The sequence below is a fragment of the Heteronotia binoei genome, chromosome 13, assembly GCF_032191835.1.
Source record: "Heteronotia binoei isolate CCM8104 ecotype False Entrance Well chromosome 13, APGP_CSIRO_Hbin_v1, whole genome shotgun sequence".
Taxonomy (NCBI): Eukaryota; Metazoa; Chordata; class Lepidosauria; order Squamata; family Gekkonidae; genus Heteronotia; species Heteronotia binoei.
The window spans coordinates 57,008,960-57,021,320 of record NC_083235.1 but is presented as its reverse complement, the minus strand read 5'-3'; the positions used below and the strand labels follow the sequence as shown (position 1 = coordinate 57,021,320).

The 12,361-nt window shown below is 42.0% G+C and overlaps 2 protein-coding genes across 2 annotated transcripts; one reads left to right on the top strand and one right to left on the bottom strand.

The window, feature by feature from the left end:
* Window positions 1-735: 735 nt before the first annotated feature.
* OXLD1 (oxidoreductase like domain containing 1) lies at window positions 736-2,703 on the bottom strand. The gene is made up of 2 exons (XM_060251968.1): window positions 2,566-2,703; window positions 736-1,558 (listed from the first exon to the last, which is right to left on the bottom strand). The coding sequence occupies exons 1-2, from the start codon at window positions 2,617-2,619 to the stop codon at window positions 1,112-1,114; spliced, it is 501 nt and encodes a 166-aa protein (XP_060107951.1). The 5' UTR covers window positions 2,620-2,703; the 3' UTR covers window positions 736-1,111.
* A 52-nt stretch (window positions 2,704-2,755) lies between these two features.
* Window positions 2,756-11,220, top strand: CCDC137 (coiled-coil domain containing 137). The gene is made up of 6 exons (XM_060251966.1): window positions 2,756-2,998; window positions 4,968-5,095; window positions 5,906-6,101; window positions 8,584-8,666; window positions 10,042-10,121; window positions 10,401-11,220. Exons 1-6 carry the CDS (start codon window positions 2,913-2,915, stop codon window positions 10,617-10,619), a joined length of 792 nt encoding a protein of 263 aa, XP_060107949.1. The 5' UTR covers window positions 2,756-2,912; the 3' UTR covers window positions 10,620-11,220.
* Window positions 11,221-12,361: the final 1,141 nt, after the last annotated feature.

Sequence of the window (12,361 nt, the reverse complement as noted above, 5' to 3'; positions counted from 1 at the left end):
CATCTAATAATGAGGAGTGATCCCACTGTGTGGAACAAAGGATGCATGCAATGGGTCGCTTAAGTCTTGGGTATATGTTACTGCAAAACAAAAGGAAACAAATTTACAGACAAGTATGAAATCATAAAACTAAAATTAAAGATGTTTTCTAAAAATTCGAAAGGTTATCAAATGATGTCTGAGCATACACAGACATTGGAGGGAAAAAATGATTACAGACAGCATTTTGAGTTGCTGTAACAGCTAAAAATGACACTTGGGGGCAAACTAGAAGATACATTTAGCCACATGCCATTTAGTTTGGGTAAATGTATCATTAGTTTGATTCTCAATCAATGCTGCCAAATAGAGACAACTGAAACAGCAATCCAGGGATGAGGAAATGGAGTAAGTAATAGTGTAGAAAAGGAAAGGAGGGAAATGGATGCTGATTCAGCAGAGCAGGGAGATAGGAAAGGGGCCACACAGTAGCTAAGAGATAGAAGTGGCAGGGAAGGACGGAAATGTGCAGGATGCAAATAGGGAAACTGAGCAAGCAGTAACAGGCACAAAACAGTGAGGAGAGAGTAAGGAGAACATAGGGATTCCCTTTCCCTGCAAGTTCTTACCTGTTACTCATAATACTGAGCACTCCATAACACTGAACAGCATATTGGGCCCAAATCTTAATGCCTAGTGCTGCCTTGAGTGCAGAAAGATAAGGCAGGAAAGCAATGTTACAAACAAGTATATAAATAGTGTATGAAAAGTGGTCTACTTGATCGTTTAAGAGTTATTCAGTGCCGCAAAGCTTTATGCAATACAGAGAAACATTTTCTGGCCTTGGCTGGACAATCTGACATCAGGGCTGATATAGCTTTACCTCAAGAGAAATGTACACGAGTGCCAGAATACAGTTAATAGTGCCATCAAGTAATGCAGTGCAAGAATGACACAACAATTTAACAAGAATATTGTATCACACCAATGGGCGCGAGAACCTACGACTGCATAATAGAACAAGACTTCAGTGATCTTATCCAGAAAGGACTATAAATAACTAGGATTTCTTCAGAATTTGCTATGTTTTGAGACCTTAAGTGACACAGGTAGCTTTACCAACTAAAAAATTTCAGTCTTTCTTCATGCGGAATTTTATTTCCATTTTTAAAATCATCTTTATGTTCTCATCCTCTATATGTTTCTCCACAGCGGCTAGTGCCTGTTCTCCACCATCCTGGTAATACTTCAGCAGCTCTTCTGTATATGCAATCCACACACAGTTGGGGCATCCACTCATGCAACAGTTAGTGGGAGGGAGCAGCGTTGGGGGGTTGGCAAAAAGAGATTCTTCATCCTTTGAAGACCTCCCTGCCTCTTCAGAGTTAGATTCCTTGCCATTTAGGGAGGCAGCATTTTGAGAATCATTTCCACAGGCGTGTATATGACGTTTTTCACAATCTGTCAATATTGCAGGGAGTCTACCCACATTGACCACACATGTATGATGGGGTCTGGGAAGGAGCCAGGGCCCTGAGTCAATGCAATCCTGGAGCTGCCTGAACAGATAGACGCATTCCTAACAGGAACCAAAGGATATAATTAAATTCCGATACTGATACCATCATTCTATATCCCCCTTCCTGTTTCCAGTAAATCCAACCTATTCTCCAAAGTCAGCCAGGATTTGGCTTGTCATATGGGAGAACAGTTAAAATCGGACAGTACAGGGCACTTTCAGTGCTAATCTAACAAACCAGTAAGGACAAATACAAAATTCCCACTCCAAATTACAATAGTTTCAAAAATAATTCACATTAAACTTTTTTGGTCTTTATATACACCATGACTAGCTGTTATCATTGTTACACATGAAAAAGGTAACCATCAGGATATCACGAATGATACAATTAACATAATTTGATTCTAAAAATTCTGGAAGCCCTCAGGTATTAAAATGATCTGCATCACATAGAATTCCAGTTCTGAATGTTCCTTCACATAAAATTCAAAACAGAAAACTAGGAGCACAGGGAGAAATATTTTAACCTATGAACTTGTCATTCTAGCTTTGTATTTCCAGAGTGCTTTATAAAATACTAAAAAGTGGAAAATACAAATAAATAAATAAATAAATCTAAAAACGCCAGCAGTGTCATCACTTAGTAGGACCAGTGAAGGTGAAACAAAGTAGCAAGGGCAAGCTTTTAAGTTTTCAGGAACTTTTCATTAAGCTAAATAAGAGGTGTGGGGGAAGAGGCAATGCTGAAGGCATGATGGAAAAGCTCAAAATCTTTCTGTAGTAACTCTCTGGAGATCAGAACTGTTGCAATGTTAATGAAGCCGGTGATAAAAAGAGCAAACCAGACATCAAACATAACACAGAAGAGCGAGCATCCCAAAACGTGACCCGACCTTGGCAGTCCATTCTACTATCACATTCTTCTGTACGTGTCAGTTATTTTGTTCTAAGCAAACACTCCTGCTATTTGGCTCAAACAGCTCAAGCCTTCTGTTAACTCCCATCTGACCGTTGGCGCGGGACCTCGGCGGCCTTGCCTCTCCTACAACTCCCCCCTCTCTCACCTTCACAGGCCCCAGCAGCCCTCGAACGCGGCGCACAGCGCTTAATAACAACATAGTCGACGCAGAAGTCCCTTCACAACCACCGTACACTCCTCCCCCAAGCAGGAATTGACATTTCCTTCGTCCAATGGGCGCAGCAATTCCTAGACCGTAATCTAATAATCATATGTAAACCAATCAAGAGAAGCTGTGGGTGGGTCTTTGACGAGACATCCAACGGAGATCAAAGCAGGGACGCGGTGTAGGCGGGGACAAAGGCGCGTGAACCAATGGGGGTTGGGCTCCAAGGTTTTCGGAGTAGGGCGACCACACGTGGATAGTTCCCGGGCCCCGGCTAAGGAAGCAAAATGGGGAAGCAGAAGCAGAAGATTCCTTCGGTGACGGGAAGTGCTGTTGCCTCCTTCTCGCGGCGAGGAAAGATGCGCAGTAATAGGTCAGTACTGTCAACGCTACTTGACGAGTTCAGAGAACTCTTCAAACATCTCTATTATCGTGAAATTTGCAGGGTTGTTGTAGGAGTTAAAGAGCCCCGTGGCGCAAAGTGTTAAAGCTGCAGTACTGCAGTCCTAAGCTCTGCCCACGTCACGACCTGAGTTGGATCCCCGGCGGAAGCTGGGTTTTCAGATAGCCAGCTCGAGGTTGACTCAGCCTGAGCCTTCCATCCTTCCGAGGTCGGTAAAATGAGTACCCAGTTTACTGGGGGGGAAAGCGTAGGTGACTGGGGAAGGCAATGGCAAACCACCCGGTAAAAAGTCTGCGGTGAAAACATTGTGAAAGCATAGTCGGAAACGACTGGCGCTTGCCCAGGGGACCTTTCCTATAAGAGTTAATCTTAAAATAGACTTATGTATGCTACGATCACCTTGTACTACAGATGCGAGGTTGAGGGTCGTGGTTTGTCCGTGCGCACCCACTGCATTTAAGGGGCAGCAGCACGATATCTGTAGATTTCCCCTGGTACTGCTTGGCTTGCAAATTGCATTCTGAGCCACTGCCTTGCACCTTCCATCCTTACACTTACTGAGAAGTCGGTGGCAGTGGCACCCAATGAAAGTGAGGAACTGTGGATTCAAGACAGACGAGCGCTTTTTCACAATACAAAATTAAATTCCTCAGACTTCACATTATGCTGTGGTGGTTACAGATGACTTTGTACAGGGAACAGATAGATTCTTGGAGGGGGCTTATTGAGTATTATGATTAAACAACTTCTGGAGTTAAAAATAGTATGCCTCTGAATATCCGTTGCTGGGAGGCAGCAGTGGTTAGGGGAGGGAGTTTGCATTTGGGCTTTGCTTTTAAGTGTTGGTCCCATGGGATTCTGGATCAGATAGACTGCTGCTCTGATCCAGCTGTGCTGTTATATTCTTGGGCAATTTGTAGTGTTTATTGCCTACATTAATGTCTAATTTCTTTGATCCTGCTATGGTAAGATTTAGAGGTTTTTTTACAGTATACATAATGTATGTACCCTTATAATGATTAAAAGAAGAAGAGCTAGAGATTAGAGCATCATTGTATTCTGACACTGTTTGTTTGTTTGTTTATTTGAATTTATTTATATTCCACCCTCCCCGCCGATCAGGCTCGGGGTGGCTCACAACATAAAATCCCACAAACAATTAAATTAATGAGTATTAAAATTACACATTCGGTAATAAAATAGATATACAATGATTAAAACAATTAAAACAGAATATTGAGTTGGTGCTATTCTGGTGGCAACAGCCTTCTTCCACTTCTCTTAAGTACCGGTGTCAAGTCAATTGAATGCCAGCCGGAAGAGGACAGTCTAGTTGTGACTCTCTCCATCCTCCAGTCAGGCAGAAATTCAGTGCTTGTAGTTTTCTCCATTATTGCACCCTTGTGCTCAGAAATGCTTCACCTTCTGAATTTTTGTTTGCCATACAACTTCTTATTCAGGAACTGTGCCAGGAAACATATTTTGTATATTTTGTATTGGACTTGTTTGTGTTATCTTGCAAGTAGTAGGTATATTGAATAGCATTTTGCTTGTAATTGTCACTCAGCCCTAGATTGGCTATGCTGTGTCATTCCGCTGTTGAATCAATAACCTCTTTAAAGAGGACAAATGATCTAAAATGCACAAGTCAGTCTATACATGGGAATAGTTGCATAAATGAATAAGAATAACCAGGGATACTTTGTCTTAGCAAATGTCTCATGTGTATGGTTTTAAAACTTGAAATTCTAGTGTGGAGCAAGCTGGAAAAACATGAAGGTAATTTGTAGTATGCAAGTTCTGATCCTATTGTTGCAGCTGGTCCTTTGCATAGTGGGATTCAGGTCATGCTTATAATATATTTCCAGAAAAAAAATATCAGGAGGCAATTCTGTAGAGCCTTTGCCAAGATTTGTGTCTGTCTATCTTTCTTTGTTAGCCAAAAGAAGAAAATCAACTCAAAACCCAAATCTCTGAATGAGCAAGAAATTCCCTATCGTCTGAGGGAGATCATGAAGAGTCGTGAGGAGTTAAAGAACCCCACGAGCAGGAAGAAAAAGAAAGCAGGTATGAGACAGTCTTTGGTTGTGTTTTCTGGTATATGTTATCCATTACTCCCTTAACTTTATTGTATGTATGCATATAGATATACATCTTTTACATTAGTTGTCTAAATACCAGTTGAGTGTTCTGGAAGGAATAGGATTGACCTGTATCTTGCCAGGATGATTTCATGTGTGTTGGTATTTCCAGGAATCACATTTGTATGTGGCTACATTCTTTCAAGACTGTGCACTTCTCATAGTGCCATCCTAAGCAGAGTTACACCCTTTCAAGACCACTGACTTCAGTGGACTTAGAAGGGTGCAACTCTTCTTAGAGTGTCACTGTCAGACTGTTAAAATTAGACTTGCAATATAGATTGGTCAAGAAGCAGTAGCATAGAGTACATTTGTTGGTATAACACTCTGGTGCAAATCTATTCACCAATACAAGCAAGTTTTACTCACTGTCATTTATAGCAGGTTTACTTTTTGCCTTAAGTCGCTGTGTAATAAGCATGCACACTACAAATAGAATTTTGCATTTGAGTTCAATCTCTAGCCCTTATCTACAAAGAGGTTTATCACAATTCTGGGGAAATCACAGATGGACACGCTGTGAGTAACACTCCTCTGTGTATCTTGGGTCACAGAAACTGGTTTGGTGTTCTTCTCCAGCTTGACCTGCTGTTCAATGAGTGCTGTGCTTCTATGATAAGAAATAAACATCTATGCAGAGAGCCATTTTGAGGAGTGTGAGGGATTAGAGGACAGCCAGTCTCCTCTGAATGTTGCTGAGGACAATGTAACTGTAGTGTTGCATGCTTTGTCGCAGGAAGGAACCAGAGGCCTAGTTTAGAGGGTGACATACCTGTGCCAAGATTCAGGAGGCGCAAGGGGGAATCAAAATCTTCCTACATGAGGCGGATGGACCAGGAAACTCAGCATGTGATGTTCCTTACCCAAAACCAGCCACAACGTGAGCCTGAGAAAGAAGAACCAATCCAGGAAAAGTCCCAGAAGAAAAAAGAGTAAGTTTGTACTTTTGTTAATTCATAGCAGTGGATTTAGAGAATGCTACAGTAAGAGCATTATGCTTGAGCCCAAAGCTTTGCCTGAACAGTGCCTTTGACCCAAGCTGTCCTAACATATGATGTGTATACACATTATATTAAATTTTGCTTTATGGTTGCTTTGTGATTAATAGTCCTCTGATGACGACTTTGTTGAAGTATGTTTGGTCCTTTGTCTTATTCTAAAATAATGTTTTTTGTTTATTTTGTCTTTGTTAGATTGTGAATTGTTTATTAAAGTTTATGTATTATTGCTTTTGAAAGAGTAGATATAACCCAGGGGTGTCAAACTCATTTGTTATGAGGGCCAGATCTGACATAAGTGAGATCTTGTTGGGCTGGGCCGTGTCAGGCCAGGCCATGTGTGTACCTATTTAAGATTAGGTAGCAGAGATATAAACTTTGAAGGATACAGACAAACACAATTAAATATATATGTATATATTAAAACTAAAACAGGCTTAAAAGTTAGCACTCATTGGTTTTAAAGGTGCTTTCTTTGTATTTCTCCCACAGGATCCAAGAAACTGGGCAAAGGAAGCTGTGGCTCTTTCCTTCCTTCCCCAGGGAACCGCGGGGGGAGGGGGGATGAGCTTCAGCCAATAGAAGGGAGAGAGGCTTGGCTCAGTAACTCTGCTGTGTGATTGAGAGAGACTGGAAAAACAAGCTTTACCTTCCCCCCCCTTCCTCCTCAAGGGAGCAGCCTCAGCCATTGGAAAAAATGGAGATTTTGCTCTGTAATTCCTGTGCGATTGAGCAAACCTTGCAAAGCAAGCTGTTATGCAGAAGAAAACAAGAGAGAGGGAGAATGAAGTGGATGACAACCAGTTGCTTGGGGGCCTGATAGGAGCCCTCCAAGGGCCTGATTCAGCCCCTAGGCTGCATGTTTGACACCCCTGATATAACCTTTCTCCTCTACTTTTGGGGTGGGCAGGTGGGCAGGCTTATAGCTGTACACACACTAGGGTTAGGAGGCACTAACAGGCAGAGAGAGATGCACTTATGAGAATCTTTGTGTTTTATGATATAAGCTCTTGTGAGTTTCTCATTGGATGAAACAGGTGATGCATTGATTTGTTGATTACAATTAAGCCTGCTTCTATCTGTCTGAGATCCATACTTGCAGTCTGATCTCACATAATTATTCTGGATTACTCTGGTCATGCCTGATTCAAGTATAGGTGTGCACTTAAAAAACCCTAGGCATCTGGTTAGCTTCCCTATACCAGATTATTTAACTCCTAGCCAGAGATATACCTCAGTAATGCTATAGGTTCATTCTGGGTATAGTACACAAGTAAATACCATTAGATAATCTCTGCTACCATTCTAAGCTCTTTTTATTAAAGCATAATTATTGCATTCCTAGCACAGACTAAATCCACAAAGCATTATACTGTCCATCCGTTATTGTTACATAGATAATTAAAGGAGAGCAATTATATGGGTCATAAAGGTTTCTTACCCCTCAAAAAAAGCAGGTCACAGGCAAGGAGCCCCTTCTGAGAAGAAGTCAATATGGCTTCCCATATTCATAGGATTTTAGAATCCTAATAATAGTTAAGTGTCCCATGTGATAAGGGAGCACATTCTGGGCTAACTCATTATCTTATAAGTTCAAGCATCATAAAGATTACCTATACTTAAAATAAATTTTTAGAATATGTAATATATAAATACTATACAAAGAATGTTAGTTCATTCTTACTACTTTTAGTCTTAATAAAGTCTATTTAAAAAAAATGATTATAAGTTTCTCTTACATGTAAATATCTCTTGGCTCTCAACCAATCATATCTTCACTTCCATGAAGGTTGACATTTTTGTAATGAGTTAGACAGCTTTTGATCTTCACAAGGCCATATATAATTGTTAAGAAGAGCCAGCTTGGTATAGTGGTTACGTGCGCAGACTCTTATCTGGGAGAACCAGTTTTGATTCCCCAAGCCTCCACTTGGACCTGCTGGAATGGCCTTGGGTCAGCCATAGCTCTGACAGAGGTTGTCCTTGAAAGGGCAGCTTCTGGGAGAGCTCTCTCAGCCCCTTCCACCTCACAGGGTGTCTGTTGTAGGGGAAGGAGATAAAGGAGATTGTAAGGCACTCTGATTCAGAGAGAAAGGCGGGGTATAAATCTGTGGCCTTCTTCTTTGTATCCTTACTGATCTTCAAGATAGTTCTATTCTGGATCTGTAGTCTCCCTTCTTAGCAGGCTTCCTTGAGAGGCTGATTTTGTTTTATATATGCATGCTGCAACGTCTTCTGTGATCTCTGGTCAAGTTCAGCAACTGTTCCTTTTTTTCCCCTGTCCATATCCATGACAATGTGTTTACTTTGACCATAAAGTCTCAGTGAGTTCAGTGGCAATTCCTCCCAAATTGGACCGCAACATTAATTGGTTAAGGTCTGATCCTGTCCTTTTCCAATACACCTTGGTCTCTAGATTTCGGCAAAAGAAACTGAACAAAATCCGAAAACAAAAAGAAGAGAGGAAAATAGCAGCGCTGGAGACGGACTTGCTTAGAGGTAGGCAGGCATTTGACCTGGCAACTGGGATTCTTCCATACTGAGCCGTCTTCATTGTTCTAGAGCAATCCAGAACTTGGACCTCTAAGAACAGATTTTTATTTTACTTCAGACCTTGTTAGATTTTCCTGCATGCTTCTATGTGTGTGTGTGTGTGTTCACTGCTTTTAAGTACCAAACATGGTGTTCTCAGATTCTGGGCAGCCGAAGTACTTGGATAATCAGGATTTTGTGCTGAGGGCTGTTGCTGTTGGCCGCAGCGGTTTGGGGGTGGTGAGATTGATCTGAATATCAACAGTTGTTTAAGGCTGCAACAGACTTTGGTTAGAAAACAATTCTTAGGCTCTTAGTGTCTTTAGATTCCTTTGTGCTTAACAAAAAAAAAGGCCATCTTCTTTTGCAACGGTATCAGCAAAGTCCTTTCACGTAGAAATAAAGAGCTGCTTTTTCCACATTGTCCCATGTAGGGTTAGAAAAATGGAAATCAGTTCCTTTTCTGTAGGGTGGTTGACAATGATTTTCAGTTCAGTAAAGTCTTACCGTTACGCTCTTGGGTTTCAGGCAGTTGATGCCAAGCAGGTCTTGACTTGTATCTGTCCAAAATAGGCAGGTGATTGTTGATTCAGTTGCTTTTTTAGATATAAGTACTGTGGCTTTACAAGGCAAAGGTAAATATTATGTACTTTATTATACTCAGTTTATTAATCACCCAGTCCCTGCTATTGGCCCCGTGGCGCAGAGTGTTATAGCTGCAGTACTGCAGTCCTAAGCTCTGCTCACAACCTGAGTTCGATCCCCGACGGATGCTGGGTTTTCAGGTAGCCAGCTCAGGTTGACTCAGCCTTCCATCCTTCCAAGGTTGGTAAAATGGGTACCCAGCTTGCTGGGGGGAAAGTGTAAAAGACTGGGGAAGGCAATGGCAAACCACCCCGTAAAAAGTCTGCTGTGAAAACATTGTGAAAGCAATGTCACCCCAGAGTTGGAAACGACTGGTGCTTGCACAGGGGACCTTTCCTCTTCCTTTTCCCCTGCTATTAGACGATGTACAATGTCATAAATTGTTCTAAGTTCTGTGCAGCAGCATTTGTCACAGAACCTTATGGTGATATGAAAAAGATGGGTTTGTTTTAGAGCCCTGCCCTCTTCCCCATCCTTCTTAGAGGAGTTGTGCTTAGTATCCTGGATGGAACTGCGTTCCTTCTATGCCTTGTGGTCTTATGAACTGGCACAAAGAGGAGGCCCTGTTGAATTCTAGACAGGACTTCATGTGCACGTCTGCTTGCTTGTGAGAAAAGAATGTTGTGTGTATTTTGGAGCCCTATCTATCCTGTAAACAACCAGATTGTAATTTAAACTCACATCCCATTGCTTTTAGACTCAGTACAGTTTGGAGAAGTTGCTCTACAGCCCCCAACACTTACAGCGACGCCTAGAAAGAATGTTGCCAGAAAAAAGGTAATTCATTGTGCTGCATGTGATTCTGTGTCTGTCTCTTAACTTTGCCAGTGGCCTGTCCCAGTTGTCCATACCCAAAGATTTGAATAATCTGGAGCAAAGCTATGGGGAGATTGGCAACCAGTGTTAACCCTAGAATGCCAAGTGAATTGTACTCGGACGGGGGGGCGGGGAGTATTGGACACCTTTAGGCAAGATCATGGCTTGTGTCCTGGGTTCAGTCACTGCCTTTTCCCCTTCATCTCACTCCAGCTTCAGGCACTCTCTTTCATGTTCCAGGTTGGCCAGAGGCAGCTTCTGCTAATGTCTCTCTTGGGCTCTGGTCCAGCAGCCTCTACTCATAAAGTCGCCCATGCATCTCTTGCTCGCCAGAGGATTGTGCAGGAGGAGAGAGAGAGGGTTGTCCAAGCCTACCGGGACCTAAAGAAACGTAAGGAGCAACAACAGCTGTCAGCCCAAAGCCAGCTTGCTTTGGAGAGACTAAGGAAGCCAGTCTGAGGTAACATTTCCAGCATTACAGAAAAGACAGAACTGTTTGGGAACGAAAATATCTACCAGCAACCACAGCAGCCATCCACTTCAAATGGTTGTTTTTTGAATGAGTGTCAGGCCACCAGAACAAGCAGATTTCTAGCCAATTTGATCTGTGATGGGTAAGTGGGTAGTATGGGGGACAACAGTCGTCATTTCTGGAAGAATGGTTTGTGTTCTGAAGAATGATTTCCAGAGAATGAACTGTACAGAAAACAACTTTCTCTGTGTTCAGCTTTGGAAAGTTATGCCCAGCATGAAGATTGCACCATAACTGTTCTCTACAGAGGATGTCTGAGGCACAAGAACAAACACTATTTCTTATGCTGCCATTAATTTGCTCCAGTTTTCTGTGAGCGGTCATGCAATGGCTGCAAGATTATTAGGAAATGCTCCTTTTGTTGAATGTGGAATTGCTTTATCCACTTTTGGGTGGCAAACTGTGGTTTAGCTTACTTAAAAAAGTAAAGGATGTGAAATGAGTTCGCTTAGAGGGAAGGAGTTTGATTCCTACTGGGTAGGTTACCTGTTACCAGCTTCCAAATAAAAAAAAGTATGGATAATTGAATTGGCTGCTCTTTTCTTGCAAACTTGGTCCTGATCTTTTCTCAGGCTTGTACCTGGTCTTTTTAAAGACACTCTTCTGTCCTCACTGAGCCTGCTACATGGGTTTGGGAGCAGAAAGTTTGTGTCTTTTAGAATGAATATTTTCCTTCTGGATTCTTTTGTTGTCTCTCCTACCTTGTTCTTATAACTGCTAAAGAGAAAGGAAACTTTCCTCTGGAAAAACTATCAGTCAGGCCTTCCTTTTGAACCTGCCCTACATTGCTGTTTCGGTGGGAGTCTCCCAGGATACCAATATCAGGAGGTGTGTTCTCTTCACAGTGATAAATGTGGGATGGAAAAGGTGGCATTCTTGCCTTGCTAATCCTTTGTTCAAGATATTCCCCCCCCACACACACAGGTTAATTGCCCCACATGTAATAGCAATGGGAAATTGGATTTTCCCCCTTCTGTTTTCTGACAGCATTATGATGGATTGTGCATCTTGTGAGGTTTCCTCAGCTCTGATCATTCACAAATCTGTGTTGGAAAGCTTTGGAAAAGATCACAGCAATTTCTGGACGTGGGTGGGAAAGTTCAGATTTTCCCACCTAAATGGCAGCCATTTTCCCATCCCCTCGGTAACCGTTTCTTCCTCTTGCCAGTGGGGCTCTTTTTGTTTTTCTTAATTCTCAATTCAGTATTATTATATTGTTAAAGCAATCTGTCTCTCAGGTTCTCTAAATTGCTAGCTTTTATTTTAAAAGAAAATATCTAATCCCTTTCATTGCAGAGATATGCCTTTCTCCTTATATCTCCATGACTAATTTTTTAAAATGAAAACTGGAGATTCAGAGAACCTGATACTCATTGTTGTACTGTTAGAATTATATTCAGTTACCAATTTAAAAAGGCCCGAAAAGGCCTTGGTGACGTGGGGGCGAGTGGCCACTGCTGGGTGGACTGGGGCCGAGAAACTACAGAGAAATCTTATTTTTTTGAAGCCTCGCTGCCTCTGTGCTGTATTGGTAGCTGCAGCATCAGTCAGGAAACTACATTGGAGACCAAGTCCAATGAGGAAAGGTTGAAGGAGCTGGGTATGTTTAGCCTGGAGAGGAGAGGACTGAGAGGTGACTTGATAACCGTCTTCAAGTACTTGAAGGGCC

Bases quoted from the DNA above. Each gene is read 5' to 3' on its own strand.
- CCDC137 (XM_060251966.1), top strand. From the start codon at position 2,913: ATGGGGAAGCAGAAGCAGAAGATTCCTTCGGTGACGGGAAGTGCTGTT. The intron at 5,096-5,905 runs GTATGAGACAGT...GCTTTGTCGCAG, and splicing joins CAGGAAGAAAAAGAAAGCAG to GAAGGAACCAGAGGCCTAGT. The intron at 6,102-8,583 runs GTAAGTTTGTAC...CTTGGTCTCTAG, and splicing joins AAGTCCCAGAAGAAAAAAGA to ATTTCGGCAAAAGAAACTGA.
- OXLD1 (XM_060251968.1), bottom strand. From the start codon at position 2,619: ATGTTGTTATTAAGCGCTGTGCGCCGCGTTCGAGGGCTGCTGGGGCCT. The intron at 1,559-2,565 runs GTGAGAGAGGGG...GGTTCCTGTTAG, and splicing joins GGCTGCTGGGGCCTGTGAAG to GAATGCGTCTATCTGTTCAG.